Genomic DNA, 23,586 nt, shown 5'->3' with positions numbered 1-23,586 from the left:
TTTTGTACACCGCTGACCATGCTGTCTTCATCAACATCATGATAGCATACACGCACAACTGTCAATGGCCTACATTCACACTCCCAATCACGACAAACGCAATCTTCAGTGAATTTGCATGTTTTTGTAAACAAAGGGTATGAGTTTTCCCTCGTAGTGAAAAACAGTCTTTTACAATCAAAGCCAAATGCCCTCAAACGCCCAATAGCCATAAGCCAGAGATCAAGATCCTACAAAAACTCCTCAAACAGTTGCGCAAGGGCCCTGGACGCAAAAGTCTCTCGCCACCATCCCATCGCCTTTTCGCCGCCCTGTTCGGGAATGGCGTCTTCTGTTGGGAGCGAGTCGTGAGACTCCGCGCGAGGAGGTTCTTGCTGGGGCGGGAGTCGTTGAACGAGATTCCGACTTGCCCTTGCGCAACGTCTATCATGACTGAAGATGCATCTCCCATTATCCGTGTTCCTGGAACGCTCTGTCCAGAAGACAGCATAAACCAGACGCTCTCAAACAATAGGAAGAGCTCTACTCGTCATCCGCAGCCTTAGACTTTCTCTTCTTCTTCTTTTTCTTCTCGCCATCTTCCTTTACGGGCTCGGCATCCTCCTCGTCCCTCTTGCGCTTCTCCTTCTTGTCCTTCTTCTCTTTCTTTTCCTTCTTCTCCTTCTTGTCTTTCTTGGACTTCTTGGTCTCGGGCTCAGGAGCGTCAGCCATCTCCTCGTCGGAGCCAGCATTGTCACCGTCGTCAAGGAGGTCCATAACACCCTTCTGTAATATAGTTAGCATTGATCAGCCATTGCGCTTCGAGTACACGTACCATGACATCGGTGTTCTTGGCGGGCTTCTTGCCAGTGGCGTAGAACTCTAATCGGTCCTCGACCTGCTGCTTGAGAGCCTCACCGAAGCGGGTTGAGGGCTCCTCGGAGAAGTTGTCGATACGACTGGCCATACTGCACTTGTTGGCGAGGTATCGAGAGATGCGACCCTTGTTCTTGGGACCAGCCTTGCCAATGAAGCTGCTGTGGTAGATGAGACCGTACTTGGGGGTGTTGCTCTTGGTCTTGAGAGCACGGAAAAGAGCCTTCTCGGCACCGAGAATCTGGAGAGTAGAGGCAGGGTACTTGGAGAGGTTGGTCAGAGAACCAGCGTGAGAGATGAGGCGGGCGGCAACGGGAGTGCCAATGAGGGTCTGCAGGTTGGGGGCGATGTCGGACATCTTCTTCTCGAGGTAGGCGGAGGTGGACTTGCGGTTGTCGGCCTGCTTGACGACAGCCTCAGCGAAGCCGTGGACAATCTCGAGATCAGCAGCAGAGATGTCGAGACCCATGGAGACCTTGGCGGCGTCAATGATGGCCTGGGCCTTCTCACCGTCCTCGCCAACGAGGGCGGCAATGTCGTGGAGCTTGTCATCGTTCAAGCTCTTCTTGTCGCCAATGGCCAGAACAAGCTTGCAGTAGGTGTAGTTGTCGGAGACAATCTTGATCAGCTCAGGGAAGTGCCATCCGTACCACTCGCGAACGCGCATGAAGAACTGGTTGACGCCCTTGTCCTGGAAGTCGATGGTCGCGCTAGCCTGGATGATGTGGTTGTCGTTGCGGGTGACGCTGAACTTGACCTTGGCACGGGAGTAGGCGTGGCCCATACCCAGACCGGCCTTCTCAACATCGCCGTACTTGAGTCCGCCTAGAAGCTTGTCGGCGTGGAGTCGGATACCGCGAATAACGTCGCCGACGATGTCAGAGGTATCGGCGGTCTCGCACTCGAGGCCGGGGAAGAGGCTCTTGATCGCGCCAGCAAGGTTCTTCTCGGAGACACCAAGGACGACCTTAGTCTTCTTGCCGCTGGTCTGGGGGAGGTTGAGTTCGAGGACAGACTTGAGGTAGTCCGAGACGATACCCTCAGTGACGAGGTTAATGTTCTCAAGAGCCTCGACGTGACCCCTTTTTTGAAGTGTCAGTTATCGCGCATCCATCGGCATCGCACACCCGAAGTTTCAAATACCTGAAAGGGCTGAAGTTGGCCAGCTTGACCATCTTGCCGAACTTGGCGAGGTCGTTGGTGGCGGCCTGAGTCTCCTTCAATTTCAGGCCCACGGCATCCTGCTGATGCACCACCTTGAAGAGGGCATAGCCCACAGGCGATTCGTATAGAGCGTAGTCGATGTGCGACATCTTGTCGTTCCCTGCCGGTGCCGCAATTGGGAATGATTCCGCGTCGAATGGGTTTGGTGATGGCTTGAGACTTAAGATTTTCACACTTTTTTTCCAGGTGGAAATTTTCTGGCAGCTTGCGCACGGACCAGTTGAGGCTGGTGTGGCTAGTGAAAGGTCACGTGGATGGTCTGGCTGCATCAGTTCGATGAGACCTTATGGTGAAGCACGCAAAAGTACTTGTAAACTTGTTACTGTGTCTTACTTATTCTTCTTGAGGCCGTGATTTATTCATACTGTTCGTTTACTTATGTTATGTTGTTTCATTGTAAGTGAGCGTTCAGTCAACACCAACGCTCATCTTACTCCTTGACCCACCAAGTCCACTTCGCCTCAATTGTCGGGGAATCCATTTCGCAAGTTATCATACTTGGTCGCAGGATACTCAATGCAATTATCCTGCCTCATGAGCGCACCCTGTCCACCAAATCCATTCACAACCGTCGTGATCAAGCTCTGATCACCAGTCTTGTCTGCACTGCTCTCCCACCACATTGCACCGCCGAGCTTCCACTTCTTGACATACTCGGCCTTGTCCCATGCAACTCGCGGCGTGTCGTATGTGACCATGGTTCGTGTCTGAGGGTTGTAGCAGTAGCTTGCGCAGCATCCCCTGTCCCCATACTCTGTAGCGCCCTCGAGTGGAAGTTTCTTGTAGTCGTGGACACCGGCCTCCCAGGTTCCTTCACCGGTGCCTTGGTAGGGTCGGCCTGGACCGTCGGTGTTTTGGAAAGCTCGGCCGTAGAGGGGCATGCCAAGAACAATCTTTCCAGGGGAAACGCCGCTGCGAACGTAGAAGTCAATGGCAGCGGATGTCGAGAAGGGTGTTGATTGGGGGTTGTCCTGGGATGGGTACAGATTCGCCTGGTGGCCAGCAACAGAGTCCCAAGATCCAGCATAGTCGTAGGCCATGAGGTTCCAGAAATCGAGATATCGATCCATGCCGCGGATGTCAAGCTTTTGGAAGTTTGTCGCGCCAGCGGGACAAGCAACGGTCAGTTCGAAATGATAAGGCTGGCTTAGAGTCTGGGCATAAGCATCCATCTCCCGTCGAACAGCAGCAAGTAGCTCAACATAGTCTCTAGCCTCATCTGCGTTCTGAGGATACTCCCAATCAATGTCGATGCCGTCAAATCCGAGGTTCTTGAGAAGGTCAACGCAGCTCTTGGCGAAGGTATCGCGTCCTTGGGGTGTGCTGGCAGGAGCCTTGAAGTTGCTGCTGTAGGTCCATCCTCCAACACTGAGAAGAACCTTGAGATTGCGGTTACGACGCTTGAGGAGATTGAGCTGCTTCATGCAACCGTATAAATTGGTGCCTTGGTCATTCCAGGAGTCGCCGTCCCAGTGAATGTCGGTATCGGCCCATGAGTCGGTGAGATGGCTAATCATGTTAGCGGGGCTATAATAAAATGAGAGTTGGGGGTGACTTACACTTCGCCAGAGTCGCTTCGGACATTGGCGAATGAGTAGAGAACATGTGTGAGGTTCTCGACAGGAAGATCTTGAGGACGATGCTGTCGGGCATAAATGGCCCTGTTCTCATTAGCTGGGTTCAGTGTCTCGATACAGGGTAGTTTCATACCAGTTGACAAAGTAAGCGACGGTGCGGAAACCTTCAGGACCACCACCCATTTTGGCTGAAGTAATAGACGTTGAAGTATTTGATAAAAATACTGCGATCAATGCAGTGAGAACAGAGGCTATAAGAAGGACACTTGACCAGATACAATGCCCAGCTCGTTGTCTCTGTGGAATATCCGTGATGATGGAGGGGCAGTTGGAGGGGCTGAATGTGGGGAATCACTTTAGCTTCAAAGAACAAGTATAATGAAGTGATTTGATGAGGTTTTGAGGATGTAGCAAACAAATAGTCAGATATAAGAAACATGGAGGCATCCAAGCCTCTTACTCAGCAATTCACTGACCAGTTTCAGCTCTTCATGTCCAACTTTCCAATCCACGTTTTTGCGTCGTCATCTGCGGCTTGACTTGCTCTGGGGTCTGAGTGGCCAAGAGTGGCGGTGCTAAATCGTGGCAGTGCGGCTGTGTACCCGGCTGGATGGGTAAGAAAAACCGAGAAATTCAACGCTTAGTGACTAAAAGGATTAGACATCTATAGGGTGATGATAGCGGATCTCTGACGAGTTGTTTTTGACTTGTTCGTTGAAGATCTCAAGTCTTTTTCGCGCTTGAGGCCTGGGCAGCTGGGGTAAATGCATGAGCTAGCCAACGCACCAGAAGACGGGACTGAACGGCATTGGCAGCTTGGCGAATCAGTCTCAGAATAGTACAGGAGTTTCATTTAAGCTTGGATCGTGAAATAGTCTGTAAAATTGTGATGCTGAATCTTTGTGCCTCTATATGAACAGTCGTAACGTCATTGACTATTCCTGTGCCAGGGTATCAAAACACAAACAAGAAATCCTCATTCTCCAAATCCGTGATATCACCAAATCCTTTATCTTCATCCTTCCGATCCGCCCGATCCCCTTCTAAATCTCCCGCCTCGGAAATCCTACCATCCTCGTTGTCTTCTGCTTCACGCAGGACCCCTCCACGCAATGATCTCTCCATGTGCTCTATCCTCTCCGCCTCTTCCGCGGTTTCAAGACTTCGATCCACAAGCATCGCACTCTTTCCAAGCGCGACTCGGCGTTGGCTGTGAAGGCGGTTCAATCGGGTGAGGTGCAGAGAAGTTACCACTACGAGAGCGATAACGACTATGTAGAGTGCGAGGTTGGAGCGAAGACCGCGGGTGTAGGCTGGTGCTTCGTCGGGAGAGTAGAGGAGAGGACCGACGATGTTGCCGGCTGAGGCGCTGATGAAGATGAGCGCTGACGTGGACTTGCGCTTCGTGTCGCCAGCCGTGTTTTGTGCTGACCATGAGTAAATCAAGGGTGCTACAGTTGTTAGATGATTCGAGACAGCGGATGAGAGAGTACTCACTGATACCAGTGTATGTGCACAAACAGAAGTAACCCGCTAGCAGAACCCCTTTGTTCTCAAGACTATGCTCAAAGTGTAACATAATGGCACACCCAACGATGGGGGGTATACACAGCATAACAATGACCGGGCCCTTGAGCTTCCACTTCATGGCGATATAAGCACTCGCCGACACAGCGATAATGTGCGAAACCCCAACAGGTACATTGAACAACATTGTCTCAAACGGATCTGACACGAATGATTTGATGATCAAAGGTCCAAACGTTGAGATACCGTTTGAAGGCACCGAGATGCAGAAGATCATGGCAACCCAACACCATGTCTTGAGGTCCTTCAGTGTCTCAACAACATGAGACATCCTCCACTCCCGAGACATGACGCCCATTTGGTTGTTGCGAAGACGCTCGATTGCAATGATCTTGTCTTCATCGGTGAGAAACTTAGCTTCGGTGGGTGAGTCGGGCATCCAGAAGAACATGATGAAGGAGACTCCGACTGTGATTGCACCAAAGAAGAGGAAGATGATCTACTGTCGTTAGTCTAGTGATATGTCAGAGAGGTAATGAGATGTACCTGATAGGGCTTCATCTTGGAATCAATACGTGCAAGCCCATAGGTAATGAGACTTCCAAGCTGGGAAGCATTAGCTCAGACCATCAACAAAGAACATCGTACTCACCACCCACGTCAACCCATTCATACAGTACCACGATCCGATTCTCAACGTCTGCTCTCTTCAAACAATCAGCACCATTTCACACCACAACCCATCAAACATACCTTCTCCTCCACCACATCTGCGTGATCGCAATAAAACTCGGCCCAATACTAGCTTCAAACGCACCCAGAAAGAACCGCGCAACCATCAATGTCTTGAAATTACTCGCCCAGGTCATGAGAACAAGCGTGACTCCCCACGCCATAACCATAGCGCTCGTGAGTTTTCCAATGGGTAACTTGACCAATGCAAGGGCGAGAGGCGGTTGCATTATTAATTGCGCGAGATACACAATACTGCCAAGCCATGAGTACTGATCGCCTTCGAGGTTGGTGTCTTCGATAAGCCCGAAAATTGAGGCATATGACAATGTTGCTTTGTCCAACGCCTGTAGGAAGTATACCGAGAGCATGAGGGGGAGCAACGCAATGTCAATACGCCGTAAGATCCGAGCATCGTCAGCTGGCGAAATTGTGATCTGCTCATCCGGCGAACGACCCATTTTGATGAGCAGCATGGCCGCTGCATCGCGATAATTCTCCGCTCTGGCCTCTTGTCCCTCCATGGTGTTGGTGTTGTTTTCCGGTTCATCATTGTTTGGGAGGGGTTGGTACTCTCCGCGGGACGACATGGCGGCGGCATACGCTCGGTTGAAAAACCTTGACAACATGGTTGCTCCAACCCCAATGGGCGAGTCTTTTTCTTTTGTTGACAAAAGTTTGTTCCGCTTGTTTGGGTTTCTTATCGCTGGGTATCGTGTAAGATGGTTTGGTGGAACGAGGGGTGACGTCGCTGTGGCTGTGGCTTGGGGGAGTGTGGGCCCTGCAGGGTCTGCAGGTTATGGCGTGCTGGACCCTGCTGGGGAAGGGGAGTTGGAAGAAGATACAGGACCTTGATCCTAGTTGACAAAAAGATTTATGTAAACTTACCTAAATTTAGGGTGTTTTTACTAGATTTGGGATATCTCCTGCTGAGTTTATTTTGACATCCAATACTAAGGTCTGGTGTTTTCTTGCTCCCCCAGGCCGCCTTGCAATTCCGACTAACTACTAAAGGCATGGAGATCTAACGTGCGCTGAATAGCAGGGACCATTGGTCAAATAAACGCGAGCTTAGGGAGCAGGAAAACCCAAGACTCGAAAGACGGTGCCAAAATGACCTTTGTAAGAAAACCCATAAAGTTAGGCCAAATTACCTACATATTTTTATCACTTGAGGTCTCAAGTTTTCTTGCCTTCCTGGCGCGCTCTGTGGCTCAGACCCACTCAAGTTCATCAATTAAGGTACGGAGATATCCGTAGAATCTTATCATAGATTGAAGTGTTCCTTTAGATCCTACTAGCTGACTGGCAATTCAATTCCTGACCCTTAGATTCCGATAGGCACATTCAATGTCCTGAATCAGAAGAGTTCTCCCGGGGGGCTTACTACAACCTGTCGAAGATATAGTGTTTCTCTGGTGGTCTGATTGGATATAGATTTGTTAGGTGCCTCGTCGGAATCTAAAGCATATGTGATCCCATTTGACCAGCTCGGCCCCGTAAGTGTGATAGAACATAGAAACCAGCATGCTATTTGCACCTCCTTACTGACCCTGAGCCCTCGGCCGTTATAAGCTTTTGCCCCTAGCTTGATGAACAGATTGAATGTGGCATATGTCCAACGTATGACATGCCGTGAAAGCCTGCGACAGCGCAATTGTATGCACATACATGGCGCATAAAATCGATACATGAAAGATCTGATGAGAGCCGAACCAGATATCGAAATGCCCTGGTGCAAAACGCTCAGGGATTCGGAACTGTACACCCAGGTCAGAAATGGCTCTCCCTTAATATGAAAAGGTTGGGGGAAGGGTGAATAGAGTGTTCGTACTGCATAAAGGCCGCAGCCCCCTCCGTACAGAAGGAGCTCGACAAGGTACCATTTCATGCCCGAATACTCGAGCATATATTCTAGACCATAGACCTGCACGCCGTGCAATAAGGGGATAAAAGCGGAAGCACCGAGGGCCACATAGGCGCCGACCCTCACTTTACGCCATCGCAATGTCCTAAACTTAGGTATACAGATGAGAGCAGCTGTGGCAGATCCGCAAAGGACGACCTAGTGATTTGGTCAGCAAGGATTCGAGACTTGTCACACCCTCTCACAGCCGAGGATGTATTTGAGTGGCTTGGGTGACAGACAATAGTCCAATGAATCTTCTGCAGAAATGGTTCGCAATTGAAGATGTAGTAGATCCCGGGAATGAAGGTACCAACGGTCACAATAACGATCCCTAGCAAATCCATCCGGTGCCAAAATTGCTCCACCTCGTGTGAATGACTTCCGATAAGATGATACATAGCGCTGAAGACCAGGCAGCTCTCGGCGGAACAGAAGAAGATAGTGAACATGATGAAATCGGTTCTTGTGACGTCAATATACTGTGGCCCATATATAGTTCGGAGAATAGTGACTGCAAAGAGTGGCAGTAACACAGCGCCGATCAAATGAGTATAAACGTTGCAGGTCTCATTGTGTAAGAAAGTGAGACTTTTGATAACTTGTAAATAGTCTGCTTCCAACGGGCGATACCCGGTGAGAATGTACTTGTTGTCCCGCCGCCACTCGGGAATATCGTGCCATGTGACGGTCCGTGTTGTGGGTGATGGATCGGCCATTGGCTTTGCGCCGTTTAAGTTCTCAGGCTGCGCGCGGCGTTTTTTAACAGTATCTAGCCCGGTCATAATGACTGCGCGCAGTTGTTCTAGGTTGTGCTGAATCCTTGTCTGATCGGAGGAGTTGTTCGGTAAAGATATCGATGGTGCAGGAGGAAGAGGAGGAGGAGGAGGGTCAAGGCCTTAAGCATTCGCTAAGGGAAGTATGGAGGATAGAAGGGAGCTAGGCGCGGCGCGATCCGGTTGTGGGTGCCTGAGCGCCTCGGCGGTTAGCCGACACCACTGAAGTGTAGAGGGGGAAGATAGACGTCTCCCATTGGCCAAAAGAGGTGTTTTCAGGCGAGGATCGTTTCAGAAACAGTTGTGTGTAAGCTGAAGATGGGTCACGAGGTGATGAACGGCACACTCCCCCGGCCAGTGGTAGGCGAGACGGCACGGGAAGACCCCATCCCTAGTGATAAGGCGCCTGGCGCAGAACGGTTTCATTTTCGATTTCATGATTCCATTCTAGCTTGACCCAAGGGACATTTGCCACAACTCATCAGAGCGAAAAGATCACGATTGCATCGCGCCGATTATGGACCAGAACGGACAAGTCGGTTTGTTCAAGAGGATACTGGGTTTTGTAGCAGGCCGGTCGCCAGAACCGTCAACTCCTCGGACGCTGTCATCGCAGACGCGTGACGCTTGGGTACGGGCGTATGCTTATGAACAGTACGAGAACCAAGAGTTTGAAAGTCTCAATCCACAGGACCAAGCCAATGCATTGCGTATGCTCAATAATTGCGTACAGATCAAACAGGACCAGGATGCCAATTTTGTCAGTTGCCTGATCCTAGCCAACGAATTTCCATCACTGATGTGGAATGAGATAGAACTTTAACCAAGAGGCACTGTACCCGAACCTCGAAGCGGCCAATCGAATCCTACAACAGGATGATGGACTGGGAGGTCGACCTCTGAACGCAACAATTACTTTGAGCAAACGAAAGCGAGACCAGGACCCTCTCCTCGAGGAGTTCCGACGTATGGATACGGTCACGAAGAAACGCCGCATCATTGTTCGAGACAACCCTGACGCTGTTGATGATGCCAAAGCGCCAGAAGCAGATTTTGCAATCCGGGCGAGAAAACAGTCCATGTCGCTATATCAGGGGCTACGAACACACTGGACGTGTGTATGTCAGAAATGCTCGCGTTTGAGCGTCCGACTCTCGTTGCCTCCGCCAAGTAAAAGCTCGCCGTTGGAGACATCATTCGAAGTCTTTTTTGGCGTCAAATCACTGCTGCAGGTCTCACTACAGGAAGCGAAGATCACGATCAAGTAAGTACCTTATTCGTGAAGACGATTGATTGACCAATACGTTTTGTGCAGGGACGAGGCAGCCGACATAAATGGGCACAAATCAGAGATCACGTCTAGCGAGTTGTCTGATTTTGTGCATATCTGTCAAACTATCACAGAGTCGATAGACCAACAAACTTGCTTACATCTTAAGTTTGAGAATGGGATGTTCAAGAGGCTTCGCCCACAGCCAAAAGTCTTTGGGGACCCTCATCATCCGCAGATGGTGTCACTATCTGCTCTTTTCAAACGCCAACAGGAGCTGACTGGAGGAACCTCGGTTCTGCCACACAGGGGAAAGCGAATACTTGCTGTTGTTCTTGCAACGGCGCTGCTCCCCTTCCTTGAAACACCTTGGGTACAACCGACCTTTAATCATTCAAATATACAGTTCTTCCAGCCACTGGAGGAAGACAGGCTTCCAGACATTACAAAGCCCTTTCTGGACATGAAGCGAGTCCCTGTTGCCATGCAAAATAGAGAAATGGCAAGGGAAGATGAAGCTGAGATCAACACTGCTAAGCATATGGTTCATCCTAACGCCAGTGTGCTCGCGCTTGGCATCTTGTTGTGCGAGCTTCATTATTGCAAACCCATAGAAGCTTGGCAAGACGACCCAGACGCTAGTCAGAATGTCAACAGCGCTTACTATACCAGTCTAGAAGTCCTTAAAGACCTCGAAGACGATGCTGGGCTGGGGTATTATCTTGCCACAAAGGCATGCCTCCAATGGGAATATCTGCCCGCCGGAGAGTATACAACATTTGAGTCCGCCAGCGTCCAAAAGCTGTTTTACCAGAACGTCGTGAAGAGACTCGAATCCGAGATTTCCAAAACGTGGGAGAAAGGCTTAGAAAATTTACAGAGCTTGAGTGCTCAAGAAAACCAGCGTTGTTGGGGCAGGAATGGCTGCGAGGTCATCCGACAGCATACGGCAAGGCGCCAGTCAGTCACCAAGGCTGCTTCAGAACCTCCCGTGATCTTGCCGTCTTCAGATCTGCAAACAACAGCTAGGCGATACAGCACAGTGCAGAATCCCGGCTTGCCTCGCTATTATGTACCTATGGAAGCTTCTCAAAGCTTGCAATTCTTTGATGCGAGCCATCAAATGGCATCTCTGCAAGAGTAAGTTGTCTTCCGAAGCGTTTTCGTGTTGCGCGAACTGATGAATCTTGAAGAAAAGCATTATCAAATCGGTGGATAGATACAATGGCGATGAAGATCTATGAGTACGTTGATCGCCATAATCAAGAAACCCAAAGCGCTGCTCCTGGCGTTGATGAGCCGGTGCGCATAGCAATATTGGACTCTGGTTTCGACCCTAACCTTCAGTCCGTGAGGACCAACGAAGGATTCCTTGATCCACGGATAAAGGGATTCAAGAACTTTGTTGCCGGACAGAATGAGCTGGAGTGCCGGGATGAAATTGGACACGGCACCCATGCACTTGGTCTCCTCCTCAAGGTTGCCACCACGTGTACGGAGATTTATATAGCCAGAATCGCGAACCAAGGAACGCTAGGTCGCGACAGCTATAGCGCCATCTCAAAGGTAAGTCTGACAGCAGTATTGCGCATATCTTATGGCACGGATAGAGCTTGAGGGTGTGCAACTCTCTTTGGCTCCTAGACTAACACTATGCAAGGCTATTAACCACGCTGTGTCTGAGTGGAAGGTGGATGTTATCTCCATGTCCTTCGGAATCCGGGAATTCGATGAGGGTATGATGAAAGAAATACAGAATGCAAGAATGAACCGAACACTGATGTTCGCGGCGGCGTCAAACGATGGGGCAAACCACGGCCGAGCTTTCCCAGCTAAAGATAGCGGGGTATTTTGTATACACTCATCCGACGCGAACGGGAGACCTTCCGGGTTTAATCCGATTGCTGAAGAGGATGATGTGAACTTCTGCTTCCTCGGGGAAAATGTCGAGTCCCATTGGCCAGTTGGTATAGGTGGTCACAACGAGGACATGCGTGTCATGTCCGGGACATCGGTAGCGACGCCCATCGCCGCTGGGGCTGCTGCCTCACTCCTCTCTCTTGTGAGGCAGCACGAGAAAGATGTACCTTTCGATTCCGACCGGCTTGGATGGTGGCTAAAAGATCTTGACTTTATGAAAGCTGTGCTCAAGAGCATGAGGAAAGGCAACAAATACGATTCTTACGACTACATACCGCCACTCTTTCTGTCGAATATGGGATCGTCAAGGGAGGATGTATATAACAGAATCAAGCAAATAAGGGGCGAGATGTTACAGTAATTAACCAGAAGGAAAATGGTCACTCGAATAAGGTTCTCAATAATATGTCGACTCAGAGAAAGCCTGTCGTTATGTGTCCGCCAAGATATCCAGCAAGGCCAGTTCTAGATCATGTGGGAACGCAGTACACTTTCTCGCCTTCAGTAGCATCACTTACAAAACTAGCATTTGCGCAAGAAGAGCCATCAAAGTCTTCCATCAGACAGGCCTCCTGCTCGTTGTCATCTCCCTTTCCAGTCATCAGGAATGCACCTTTTGTATAACCTTCTGCCTCCAGCTTTCTTCCAAGTCCAAACTTGAGCCGTTTCACGCGAAACGCGAAAACGAATTCAGACTCCCTGCTGAACTCAGTTTCATCATCACTCTTTTTCGTCCAGTGGCCTTTCGGGCCAATGGTCAGGCCGAGAGGGGCCACATTGATGCCGATATTTGCTTTGGCGTCAGTGCTGCTCGATGTCGAGTACTTGATGTTTGCGCCTTTGACGAGCTTCAAGCCGGTCACGACGTAGAGTGAGACGATGGGAGCGAAGCGCTGCTTCGGCTCTCTTAAGTAGGCCTGCACAGCAGGCGCTTTAATTGCTTCCTTGACATACTCTGGCTCTGGGTCGAAAGACACCGTTGTCATGGAATCAAATGAAAAGACGCTCGATGCTTGGCTGGAATGATCGACACTGGCTTCGGGACCAAGACCAAGTTGTAGGAATTGTGCATAGACCCCGAGTCCCATCCCCGTTTCGGCCGAGACTGTTTTCTTCCAAGCGGTCTCTACTATAGAAGAAGGGTCCTGTGGAAGGGAAATAATATGCGTGCCATTGAGAGGATACTGGGGTGTCGCTGTGGAACGAAGTATGGAGCCTAGCCGTAAAGGTCCAGCAGGAGGCGCCTGAATGAACTCAGTGGTGGGACAGAGAAAGTAAGTCTTTTTGAAAGTCGCCATGGCTTCAATGGAAACTGTGAGCCCGATCGTAGTTGATTTCACTCTTTTGGTTTGTTTTTGGGCTTCGGGAGAAGATCCATGTATTTCAATGAAAGCCCAAGGGTTTTCGCTATATTTAGCCGTTGAAAAACGGCGCAAGGCATCATTATATAAGCCTTAGGGGTCTACAAGTCAACCTCAACCTTCAGGTGCCAGGCTTGTGATGAAGATAGGGTTCCATTAGCGCGCGCTTGGAAGCAGGGTCTCTTGCTAGCGACAGTGCCAAATCTCAGACTACGAGTCGCGCCGCTCTTCCCGTTGAGCGCCTAACAAGGGTCTTCCCGCTGAAATCAACCAATGGCAACGCGGTTTGAATGTTGTAAGCTGTTGGTTGTTGCCGCTCGATGGACATCACCGAGGCAGTTGGCTCTTTGCGCTGGATGAACATACAGCAACACCTCCTCGCAGGCCTCAAAGGCAGAAGAGGTCTGGATTATTTGACCGTCGCAAGCCACAAAAGACCTACTTCATAATCTGAAATTGTGAGCCTCTAGCAAGCCCTCGCTGCTTGGCCGGTTGACCATCATGGCCCAATCTGTCCCCATGGATCTGGATAAGCCAGAGGACGTCTTTCTCCAGGACATCTCCGGACCTACGATCGCTGAGCATGCACTGAAATGCACCGAACTCTTCCAGAAGAATATGGCTTTGCCCAACATTGTCCCCGATCCGACGATAATGGATGACCAGTTAGCGAGGTTTACGCTATGGGCTTCCAACATGGACGTCTTCGGGCCGCCGAACATCTCTCTGGATTTCAGACTCAGATACAGTCCGAACATTGTCGATATTCTTCACCAGCTTCTAGACGTGATCTGTAATTCTCTCATGGAGTGTGAGTTGACAACGCTGCTTATTGTGTACCTAAATGATGGGTTTTAACGTTCAATTTCTGCTATAGTGAAACCGATGGACGAGCCACCACCGACCCCGAGTAGGAAGAAGCGTCGCCTATCCATTTCAGACCAAGTGCGCATGGTCGGGAGCGACGACAACGACAGCGACACAGACAGTGACGAAGATCAAGCCGACAAAAACACTACCCTCTTCACGTACACTATCAGTGGTACCGTGACGCGACTATTTCGATTGTCTAATGCGATTCGAAAGTCCGCAAAGAACTCGAGAGCACAAAAGCTAAGGGACTATCAGTTGGATGATGAAACACAGCATGCTATTGATGAGCTGCGCTTATACACCGACTGCTATATCCGCTTCCGTTTCCCTGAGGCCCCAGAGTCGCTTCGCTGTGCCCTAATCGAGGCAAATGTACTGCGACTTCGGCGACTCTCTTATCAGCGGCTGCATCGGAGACGTATTGCGTTAAGTATTGAACACCCGCAGGCAGGTCAGATAAAACTGCCGCTGCCCAAGAGTCCGGAGAAGCCAAGAACTGTGCGGTTCGCTCCAGAGGCGACCCCAAAGGTCAAAGTCATCCACGAGGAACCTAGTCGGCAGCCCTATCCACCCGCTCCGTTAACCTACGCTACCACCGCTCGACAGACTGAGATCGGGGCGCTGTATGCAAAGTCCACAACGGAGGTCCCCCGAGCAAAGTCCGTGTTGGTGAACAATGAGCTTTCTTTCCCGCCCATTCCGCAACAGAATGAATGCCCTTACTGTGGCGTCATCATCGAATTCAAGGGTCCTAACAAATCCAACATCTGGAGGTGCGCACATCTTCTCCTATCGTATTAAGGTGTGAAGACTAACTGCCAACAGAACCCATGTTATTAGGGATCTAGAGCCATTTACTTGTCTCTTCACTGCATGTACGGATTCATGTCGCCAGGGCCACGACCCATTGACTTTCGAATCATCCAAGGCGTGGATGAGCCATATGAAGAACTCGCACGGAATCGCGTGGGAATGCAGAGCCCCTTCTCACAAGCCTATGATCTTCAGAGACGAGATCCAATTCCAGAAGCACTCTTATGATGAACACGGTGTTCCCGAAGCTCACGTCCGGACATTGAGTGAAGCAGCACGGAGGCCATTCCAGGAAAAAATACACGAGTGTCCCTTTGGTGATGACTTTGTCCCATCTGAAGAGGCTGACCGTTATGGAATCTTTTCCTACGACAATCTGCATTCTCACGTTGCCGCACACATGAAGGAGCTTGCCCTGCTTGCGCTGCAGAAGCTCCCTAATGACGACGAGACAGAGGCCAGTGACTTCGACAGTGACATATTAATTGGAGATGATGGCAATGCAAAATTACGTGGGTCTATGTGCAGTATCATGGACGATGATGAATTGAACTTCTCAGATACTGCAGAAGACGGCCAGGCTGGTGACATCAAGGAAAGCATCACTTCTTCGATTAAAAACCTTGATCTTGAAGACATCCATCAGCCAACGGGCCTCGATGCACTTCGACATGCGATTCAATCCGACGACGTGGAGCGAGTCCGGGCTTTGATGCACCTCGTCACTGGCAGCGATAGGTCTCGTAGCAAGAAGCCTCTTCATTATGCTGCTCTTTACCACAAGCGAGATATAATGACTCTTTTGCTAAAGGCTTCTGATCGCGAGACGATTTGTGCCAAAGACGAAAACGGCCTGACGCCACTGCACTACGCGGCAAAAGAAGGCTTTGTGGAAGGCATTGGCTTGCTGGTTCAAGCTGGAGCCCCAATCGATATGCGCGACGATTATGAGTTCACGCCACTAATATGGGCCGCTGTCAGAGGGGACATAGATGCAATCGAAAAGCTGGAATCACTTGGAGTTGATCCGGCAGACAAGTACGACGATTCACGGGGTACGTCTGCTATGGGATGGGCAATCAGTCTTGGCCAGCGCGCCCTGGCTACACATTTCATCGAGTCAAAGCCATCACTACCGAGAGTATCTGAGGCTCTCCTGATGAACCAGGCGGCTGCCCAGGGTATGGAGGATGTAGTACACCTCCTCATGGAAGAAGGTGTCTCTGTGAACGACCGAGATCGTGACGGGTGGTCCGCTATACATTGGGCTCTTGAGGGGATAGCATCATATACCGGGGACCGAGATTTCAATCCAGCAGGTGACAGAGCAGAGTTTTTTTTAGATTTCATCCTTGATAATGAGGCCAATATTGATGCGGTGAGCTCATACGGAACTTCGCCATTGCACTGTGCTGCAGGCACTGGCATGCGTCTGATATCTCGGCTTCTAAACCGTGGGGCAGACCCGACTGGCACAACATGCCATGGCTGGACAGCAATACACCACGCTGCCAACCTAGGGTACCATGACATATTAGGGGTCCTCTACGGCCGTTTAGGTGAAAAAAGATATCAGCTCGCTCATTCGCAGGACAATCACGGCTGGTCTACACTACATCTTGCCGTTCTTGGGAGGCATCTGGATACGGTCAGGAAACTCCTCCGCATGCCTCAAGGGGACCGGCTCCTCGTTTCGCAAGACGATCTTGGCCGCACGGCAGAAGATTGGCTCGAAATTGAGATCGGGAGTCATGCTTATGCGAAACTCAGCAATCTGGCGTACGCAAAGTCTCGGTGTTGCAGGCCAGTCACTGGCCTACGAAAAGCAGCACGGGAGAACAATATAGACCTGATCGAGCTCCTCTTGGATAAGGGTCATGAGATTAATGGCACTGACCATGGGCGAAGAACTGCATTGTATTATGCTGCGAGTAAAGGCCACCTGCGGATCGTAGAATTGCTGTTAAGCAAAGGTGCGGATCCGAATATCCTGCCAGTAGGACGCCTGATGTGGGAACACTTTGTCCGCGACTTTGAGATATTGCAACAACTCCAGCAGTACGGGTACAGCAAGCCAGTTCACGACGTTGAGAAAGACAACCAGATCAGATTGATGCTGCAAAATGCCGCTTCTACAAATTCTCTTTCGCAGCTCGATGACTCAGCGCTGCCGATAAGGCCTAATCCGCCGGCTCAGAACACTTCTACTTCGTCTGGCACTCCTAATCAAGCCACGGCAGAGTCAAGAAACGAGCAACCTCGATCTCGAATTTCAAGCTTCTGGAAGCGACTCCGAGGCTAAACTACCGACGTTTTGACGCACATGACTCACGACTTCCAGCGAGGAAGACTTTGGCGCAATGCAATAACGATTAGAAGAATCCCAGTAGGCAAGCAAAGCCTCCTTTAGCTTGAACAGAACGTTGGGCAGCTTCAATATAAACAATGGCTAGCTATATAAGTAATGTAATTAAAAAGTTAAATTAGATTCCAGTGGTACAGATGTAAGCAAATGATTAAATCCTTCTGGTTTGGTAGCTTGCATTATTACACTAATTTGTAAGACCGCTTCAGAATAAAATTTCCTCCAGCGTTTCACTGACATAGTTACTGATATTAGGAGTTTGCCTAAGCTTCTGTTGTAGACCCACGGGATCTAACAGCCCGTATTGCTTCCCAATGATGATACACTCAACAAGAGCCTTGAACGCACGTCTTTGGGCCATATCAGGCTGCTGCGATATCAAGACACTCATGTTATCCGGAATTGCTTGGGCAATGAGCCATTCATGAAGTTTATGGTCTCGTTGACAGAGTATCAGGCACGACGCGGGAATCATGCTTAAGAAGTGATCCTTGGCGATGTCCTTGGAGCAGCGCTCGATAAACTGCAAGATAGCGGTGATAAACAACTGCAGTTTATGAGAGTCGTGCGTTTTGCTGATCATCTCAAGCTCGTCAGCGCACGCCTGAGTCGCGTCGCTAAAGAGCCGCTCCTCGTCAGCGGTACCGACGTAGCCTTCATAGTACTCTGCGATGATCGTCGCAAAGTAATCGATTGGGCGAGCCTCCTTGGTGTCAATGATGGCGAAGTGCGTGCTGAAGAGAACGACAGTCCGAGCCGCGCTCTCAGATCTTCTTCCACTGCGGATGCAGCCGTCGAACTCGACGAGGAATTCCCGGACACCATAGTGCAAGAACTCGCCACGGTCTCTGTGATACGCCAGAGCAGCAAACTGGGCGAACGTGCGTGCCGAGATGTCAACGCCCGGCCACCATCCCTTTTCAGCCGCGGCGAGTATGACGCTTGAGCCGACGAGGACGCCGATCACCAGGAGAGCCTCGAGGTCGCCTGTGGAGACCACACGGAATACTTGGACCGAAAGATCCGTCATGATGGCGAGGTTCTTTGCGTCTTCTGCCTGGACCAGTTGAGTGCCGAAGTCGATATAGGCCTGAGCCCAGTTCCGCAACCTCGCAATCTTGTTGTTCCTGACCAGGTCCTGGAGCACGTGCATCACTTCCCAACGGCCAATGGAGGAGTGCTCGAGATAGAACTTGAAGAGTTTCACGATGGGTTGGAATTGGAACGATAGGGTGAGCGTCTTGATCGTGAGCCCGACAAGGCGCGAAGATTCCTCGTACCTGGCCGCGAAAAGCTGCTCTTGCAACCCAAGCAGCTGTTCTGCCCTCTCTTCCATGGCCATCGTGCGCTGGCTCTGCTGGTTCGTGCCGACGATAGGTAGCTCAGCAACGCTTGCTCCATGTTCCAGGAGGAGCTGGACGATTTCTTTAGAGTTGGCCTGGATGGCTCGTATCAGTGGTGTGTCGCCATAGCTCGCCTTGGCTTCTATCGGGGCGGAATGTTCAAGGAGAAGAGCCACAACTTCCTTGTGTCCTCCCGTCACCGCTATATGCAGCGGTGTCATATTGCTACGGTCTTTAGAGCCCACGGGGGCTCCGTGTTTGAGTAACAGCTCGACGATATCTTTGTGACCCCGGGTTGCGGCCCAGAATAGTGGCGTCCGACCGTAGTTATCTTTCCGTGCAACGAGCCTGTGGCGGGAGCTATGCTTCACAGCGTCTTGTTCTAGTAGTACCCTGGTCCAAGCCGGAATATCCAGATATGAGGCGAGATGTAGCAGTGAAAAAGAGGGCGGTGCTCCACCATACTGCTCCTTGTCCCAGTAGAACTTCCACCAGTCCTCCCTAATTGGACTTTCAGGCTTGAAGAATGGACGAGCGAACATAGAGCGGTCATCGATCAGTTCTTGTGCGCGCTGCAAGTGGTAGGGCCAGTAAAGGCAGGCATAGGCCAGTAGGGGTTTGTTAAGGGACTGTTCACTGATACGCCCTGGGGAAATATTATTCTCGATCAGTGAAAGACAAGCGTCCATAAGTGCGCGGTGGGTGGCTGGACCCATGCGGAACATTCTAATCTCCTCCAGCTCATCAACTTGATCACTCTGGAAAAATTCTTTGGCGGACTCGTGCACGAGGTTAGCTACGTCCCCGTCAACTTTAACCAGGAGACCGCATGAGTTGAGTCGATCCCGTGTAGCCTGAGCGGCGGTAGGACCGACAGATGGAGCAATCTTGGCTGCCACACAGAGTTCGTCGATGGTCAGGGGCCTTGCAGCAAGCACAAGCCACTGCAGGATGGGAACCAGCTGTTCCTTGTCTTCGACCTGCAGCAGCAGCCGCTGGTAAACGCCGCCTAGGCCTTTGGGCATTCGGTGGAGAATATCCTGGATCCTTTGCCAACTTCGCCCCTTGAGCTCGTCCGCGACGAAACCAACCCAGAGAAAGGTACCATCGGCGCCGTCCATCAAGGCCTGCCTAACTTGTGACAGTTGGTCCTCTGACAGAGTTTGATCCAACGCGAGCTCTGAAACCTTGGATGCGATGTATCTCTCGACATCCTTGGCTACCTCCATGTCTGATTCGTCCAACCTGACCCTGGGAAACTGACCAAGTTTGCTCTCCAGTAGTGCTGGTTGAGAGCGCGAGAGAAGAATTAGTTTGAGTTTTGATTCTGTATCTCTTGCATTTTGAGATAGATAGCTCCTCAAAGAGTCTAGGAGCTGCTGGAGTGATCCTTTTTCGCACTCGTCCAGGCCATCCAGCACACAGGTAATGGTGCTTGATGTGGTCTCGCGAAGCAGGGAGAGAAAGACCCTCCAGAGGGTCACAAAATTGGATATTGTGTATTTAATCGTTTCAGAGCCGTCGAAATAGCTCTTGACATACTGCGCCAGATGAGGCTCGGCCGTGATCCACTGGTGTATAATTCCTCTCATGATGGTGATAGCTGAGTTCCGGTTCTTATCACGATTGCTGCAGAAATAGTATAGAAGGACCTCTTCTGTCGAATCATGCTCTGGTTGCAGTAACTCGGTTACATAGATAGCCAGCATTGTCTTGCCCTTTCCAGGACCACCCGAGACCCAAAGCAGAGGTTGACTGTCGCCAGTGGCCCATCTTTGGTAGTTTGTGTGTCGTGTGAGCCATTCGCATGTGCCATCAGCTCTCCGTCCTTTCAGCGCAATCAACGAGCTACGGTCAACCTCGGGCCTGGTCAATAGCAGAGCATCAAGGACGGTGGACGCTGCTGCTCGGGTTTCGATCTCCCTCGCCACAGGCTTTGCAACGGTAGGCATCGACATTAAGAGTTCTCTTGCGTATGCTGCCGCCGCAGCGGCGGCATAGCCTTGCCATTCGTCAATAAAGGACGAATCGGAATAACCGCATATGCCTCTGATGACTTGAATACGACCGTTTTCAGGTAGACCAAACGCTTCAGTCTCGAAGCAAAGAATGCCGTGGTCCGCTGCTAGGCTGTCCCGAGTCTTGGAATCTCTTAATGGATGACGACTGCTCGCGACAAGCCCGTAATGGACCTTGGGCAGCCGGTCTGTGTTTGCTTGCCAGGTTTGAGTACGGTCTTCGTTCAGTTCACCTCTTTCATCCGAGCACTTTACGTCTCCATCCCCGTCTTGTGCACCGACAGTTCCACCTTTCTGCAGCTCGGGCGAGGCAAATATCGTAGGATGTTTATCAATGATGGTGTTCATATAAGTCCGCATGTGACTGTTGCCAAGAATCGAGTTCATTTCCACTTTCCGCGTCGCGGTCAACAAACTAGAGGATGGCTTTTCAAACGATCCTTCAGAGCGGGCATTACCCGTGTCGTCATTGTTCCAGTGCATCTGGCCTCCATCGTACAGTACCAGACCAGAGCGACCTGGCTCTGGTCTTCCGACAACTACATCCCCAAGGGAAATGTTCTCCTTTCGTGTGCGGGACGCCTCCTCCTAATCCGATCAGGAGAATGAACCGAATGGACTTGAAGCCACACGGACCTGCTCAACGATTTCCACAGCTGAGATAGTTTCTTGATTCCCGGGGATTGGATGTGCGAGCACGATGTCGTAGCCATTAAGTCTGCCAAAGACAAACTGGATGTTGCCAGTTATATCCAGGTCCAAAGGCCCACCGGGATGAACGGAGTCTAGCATTGCCTCAGCAGCAGTTGCTACCAAGGGCAGGGCGCAGACCCAACCGACGATGTAGTCGTCTCGTGATGCCATTGCTAGTTCGCTGGATTATGGAGGCTGTTGTGAAAGTCGCCAATTCATTATTGACAAATACTGAAGCGTAGAACGGTAAGATAACGGCACCATCGCGACATCAACACTGCCGCAAGGCTGTTTGACACAATTGTCGCAAACCGTTTCAGTGATGCAGTGTAGGTCGCACGGCTCATCAAAGCGCTTAGGCAACCATCATGATTCGCTTGTTGGTTCGACGAAACCCCTGAGCCCCGACCAACCCCACCCTCCCAGTGCTGTACGGAAATCTTTGGGGTCCGCAAGGCCGAACTTGATTATGTTACTATGGTTGACGTGGGTGTTGATCGAGTTGCAACTCTCAAGGGTAGCCTGGTCCCTGGAGACGACTCTTCTGACCCTAGATGAGGGCAATTTTCCAAGAAGCGCGCAACGTTGAGATCGAGCACACCTTCTGCTGTTTCCGTACTGTAAAATAAAAGTGATTATGAACTGACTGGGGGGATTGAGGTGGTCAATATAATCACTGGTAAAGTCATCGATGGAAGGTAGAAGAGATACGAATCTCGTACAAGTTTACCTCAGAGAGCAACCAGACTTCCCGTGGTATCAGAAAGCTAACCCACAGGCTCCCGAAATGTATCATGAATCAATCCAAAGCCTTTCATCACACAGGATAGAGGCCATGATTTTTGTTTGATTACCTTGTTTACGTTCACAGGTCAAGTGACACTACATCCTATCATCTCGTGATCCTCCTCGCTCTAATCATGTTCGGCCATCATTCATCGCTAACTTTGAGCTCAATGAACTACGAAAATTCTGCCAGGCTGCCTGTCTGGCCAAACTTTGGGTCGTTTATCATAACCAGATCCCAGCGTCCTAAATATTCAGCTTGTCAATCCTTCCCGTCCCTCCCACACAAAATAAGCGCCCGCACCGTCCCGCTGCAGAGGTCCAAACATCATACATGCTTCTTAACTTAACGTGATTCGCTAAGCATGGTAATCATGGCAGATGCATTTTCTCATGAATAAGCCCCCGTACATGACACTGTCAGGCACAGATTTCAAGATGACATAAATTTGGGTGGCGGCTAAAAGGCGTCTTCAGGATGATCTCTCGCTGCTCTGTAATGGCCTCATCAATGAAGCACTCTTAGGCTCAGCTCTCAAATTCCTTGAGGATGTTTTACGCCAGCTCAATTCGTCCTTAAAATCTTGAACAAATTAATGCCGGAGGTTTAAATTGTCACAGTTGTCGACTTATCGATCTTGGAGTGAGAAGGCGCCTGAATGAAGAGCATGAGTTTTAATTAGACGAGAGCATGCAAGAATATGACAACTCACGCATTGATTAAGATGTAATAGCTGGGTGTATTGTTCTATTGAATCTCCTTTTGTAAGTGTCAATGAATGGCTCTGAATGTTTTGAACTGCGGTTATAACCACTGTTGAGACATGTAAGTACATTCAAACATCGACTTGGGACTGAGATGAGCAGCACTCTCAGCTATCTTCCCAAAGCACTCATCACTCTCGAAGGAATTGAGAATACATTTGTAGTTATGATACATGGAATGATAGCACCGCATAACTTAGCCTGATGCATGGTCAGAGAGCTCCACGATCAAGTCAACGGCTCCATCTTGTGAGTGGGAGAAGCATGGGCGCGAGGTCAGCAGAGAGGTTATTGTAAGACAACATAAGATAGGACGTTGGAAACAGCAATGTGTCGTTTAAGAAACAAGGAAGGTAAAGTGTGTTGTACTATATGACAAAAATTTATTACAAACGTTGAATTAATTGAGCGCCTTCGAGTCATGCCAGAAAATGTCTACATCTCGTGCCGATTTGGAACTGCGCATTGACGGATCAGGTCTCCAACGAGGCCTACAGATATTATGTTTCTTATACGTGCGGTAGTTGATTGAATCATGTGTACAAAATTACATTTACACGACTTTGTTCAAGTATCGCCATGAGGCATTTCTGGTGCTCCATGCACCGAACTCTTTTGCCTTCAAGGAGGATCAATGAAGCTGCGACATACCTAAACTTATTCCTACATAGTTCTGGTCTTTCTTCAGGGAGGTAGTCTAGGGAGCATAAGGCCTTAGGACCTTGACCCTAAACTACGAAAATCTTCGGATAAATCTAGCCTAAGCTTAGAGGAGTCTTTAC

The 23,586-nt window shown here is 50.2% G+C and overlaps 8 protein-coding genes across 8 annotated transcripts; 2 read left to right on the top strand and 6 right to left on the bottom strand.

The window, feature by feature from the left end:
* Nucleotides 1-102: 102 nt before the first annotated feature.
* Nucleotides 103-2,348, bottom strand: FVEG_11633 (hypothetical protein; the record flags this gene model as incomplete). The annotated part of the gene is made up of 3 exons (XM_018900955.1): nucleotides 103-765; nucleotides 815-1,937; nucleotides 1,999-2,348. 3 exons carry the CDS (start codon nucleotides 2,346-2,348, stop codon nucleotides 523-525), a joined length of 1,716 nt encoding a protein of 571 aa, XP_018759338.1. The 3' UTR covers nucleotides 103-522.
* A 192-nt stretch (nucleotides 2,349-2,540) lies between these two features.
* FVEG_11632 (chitinase) lies at nucleotides 2,541-3,839 on the bottom strand (the record flags this gene model as incomplete). Its single annotated transcript, XM_018900954.1, has 3 exons — nucleotides 2,541-3,588; nucleotides 3,639-3,740; nucleotides 3,790-3,839. 3 exons carry the CDS (start codon nucleotides 3,837-3,839, stop codon nucleotides 2,541-2,543), a joined length of 1,200 nt encoding a protein of 399 aa, XP_018759337.1.
* Nucleotides 3,840-4,474: 635 nt separating this feature from the next.
* FVEG_11631 (hypothetical protein) lies at nucleotides 4,475-6,634 on the bottom strand. Its single transcript, XM_018900953.1, has 5 exons — nucleotides 5,937-6,634; nucleotides 5,836-5,890; nucleotides 5,730-5,789; nucleotides 5,154-5,682; nucleotides 4,475-5,107 (listed from the first exon to the last, which is right to left on the bottom strand). The coding sequence occupies exons 1-5, from the start codon at nucleotides 6,542-6,544 to the stop codon at nucleotides 4,611-4,613; spliced, it is 1,749 nt and encodes a 582-aa protein (XP_018759336.1). The 5' UTR covers nucleotides 6,545-6,634; the 3' UTR covers nucleotides 4,475-4,610.
* A 534-nt stretch (nucleotides 6,635-7,168) lies between these two features.
* FVEG_11630 (hypothetical protein) lies at nucleotides 7,169-8,730 on the bottom strand. The gene is made up of 3 exons (XM_018900952.1): nucleotides 8,064-8,730; nucleotides 7,750-7,980; nucleotides 7,169-7,675 (listed from the first exon to the last, which is right to left on the bottom strand). Exons 1-3 carry the CDS (start codon nucleotides 8,604-8,606, stop codon nucleotides 7,484-7,486), a joined length of 966 nt encoding a protein of 321 aa, XP_018759335.1. The 5' UTR covers nucleotides 8,607-8,730; the 3' UTR covers nucleotides 7,169-7,483.
* A 224-nt stretch (nucleotides 8,731-8,954) lies between these two features.
* On the top strand, nucleotides 8,955-12,148 carry FVEG_17063 (hypothetical protein; the record flags this gene model as incomplete). Its single annotated transcript, XM_018906331.1, has 5 exons — nucleotides 8,955-9,357; nucleotides 9,413-9,861; nucleotides 9,913-11,007; nucleotides 11,061-11,433; nucleotides 11,528-12,148. Exons 1-5 carry the CDS (start codon nucleotides 9,115-9,117, stop codon nucleotides 12,146-12,148), a joined length of 2,781 nt encoding a protein of 926 aa, XP_018759334.1. The 5' UTR covers nucleotides 8,955-9,114.
* On the bottom strand, nucleotides 12,089-13,138 carry FVEG_11627 (hypothetical protein). Its single transcript, XM_018900951.1, has one exon. The coding sequence runs from the start codon at nucleotides 13,083-13,085 to the stop codon at nucleotides 12,258-12,260; it is 828 nt and encodes a 275-aa protein (XP_018759333.1). The 5' UTR covers nucleotides 13,086-13,138; the 3' UTR covers nucleotides 12,089-12,257.
* A 298-nt stretch (nucleotides 13,139-13,436) lies between these two features.
* FVEG_11626 (hypothetical protein) lies at nucleotides 13,437-17,337 on the top strand. Its single transcript, XM_018900950.1, has 3 exons — nucleotides 13,437-13,959; nucleotides 14,026-14,794; nucleotides 14,847-17,337. Exons 1-3 carry the CDS (start codon nucleotides 13,650-13,652, stop codon nucleotides 17,134-17,136), a joined length of 3,369 nt encoding a protein of 1,122 aa, XP_018759332.1. The 5' UTR covers nucleotides 13,437-13,649; the 3' UTR covers nucleotides 17,137-17,337.
* Nucleotides 17,246-21,424, bottom strand: FVEG_11625 (hypothetical protein; the record flags this gene model as incomplete). Its single annotated transcript, XM_018900949.1, has 2 exons — nucleotides 17,246-21,148; nucleotides 21,197-21,424. The coding sequence occupies 2 exons, from the start codon at nucleotides 21,422-21,424 to the stop codon at nucleotides 17,405-17,407; spliced, it is 3,972 nt and encodes a 1,323-aa protein (XP_018759331.1). The 3' UTR covers nucleotides 17,246-17,404.
* Nucleotides 21,425-23,586: the final 2,162 nt, after the last annotated feature.

The sequence above is a fragment of the Fusarium verticillioides genome, chromosome 7, assembly GCF_000149555.1.
Source record: "Fusarium verticillioides 7600 chromosome 7, whole genome shotgun sequence".
NCBI lineage: Eukaryota > Fungi > Ascomycota > Sordariomycetes > Hypocreales > Nectriaceae > Fusarium > Fusarium verticillioides.
The sequence above is the reverse complement of the archived record's forward strand: the minus strand, read 5'-3'. Positions and strand labels throughout refer to the sequence as shown.

Bases quoted from the DNA above. Each gene is read 5' to 3' on its own strand.
- FVEG_11630 (XM_018900952.1), bottom strand. From the start codon at position 8,606: ATGACCGGGCTAGATACTGTTAAAAAACGCCGCGCGCAGCCTGAGAAC. The intron at 7,981-8,063 runs GTCTGTCACCCA...CCAAATCACTAG, and splicing joins AGAAGATTCATTGGACTATT to GTCGTCCTTTGCGGATCTGC. The intron at 7,676-7,749 runs GTACGAACACTC...CTGGGTGTACAG, and splicing joins GGGGCTGCGGCCTTTATGCA to TTCCGAATCCCTGAGCGTTT.
- FVEG_11631 (XM_018900953.1), bottom strand. From the start codon at position 6,544: ATGTTGTCAAGGTTTTTCAACCGAGCGTATGCCGCCGCCATGTCGTCC. The intron at 5,790-5,835 runs GTGAGTACGATG...AATGCTTCCCAG, and splicing joins TGAATGGGTTGACGTGGGTG to CTTGGAAGTCTCATTACCTA. The intron at 5,683-5,729 runs GTACATCTCATT...TAACGACAGTAG, and splicing joins CCAAGATGAAGCCCTATCAG to ATCATCTTCCTCTTCTTTGG.
- FVEG_11627 (XM_018900951.1), bottom strand. From the start codon at position 13,085: ATGGCGACTTTCAAAAAGACTTACTTTCTCTGTCCCACCACTGAGTTC.
- FVEG_11626 (XM_018900950.1), top strand. From the start codon at position 13,650: ATGGCCCAATCTGTCCCCATGGATCTGGATAAGCCAGAGGACGTCTTT. The intron at 13,960-14,025 runs GTGAGTTGACAA...TTTCTGCTATAG, and splicing joins CTGTAATTCTCTCATGGAGT to TGAAACCGATGGACGAGCCA. The intron at 14,795-14,846 runs GTGCGCACATCT...AACTGCCAACAG, and splicing joins AACAAATCCAACATCTGGAG to AACCCATGTTATTAGGGATC.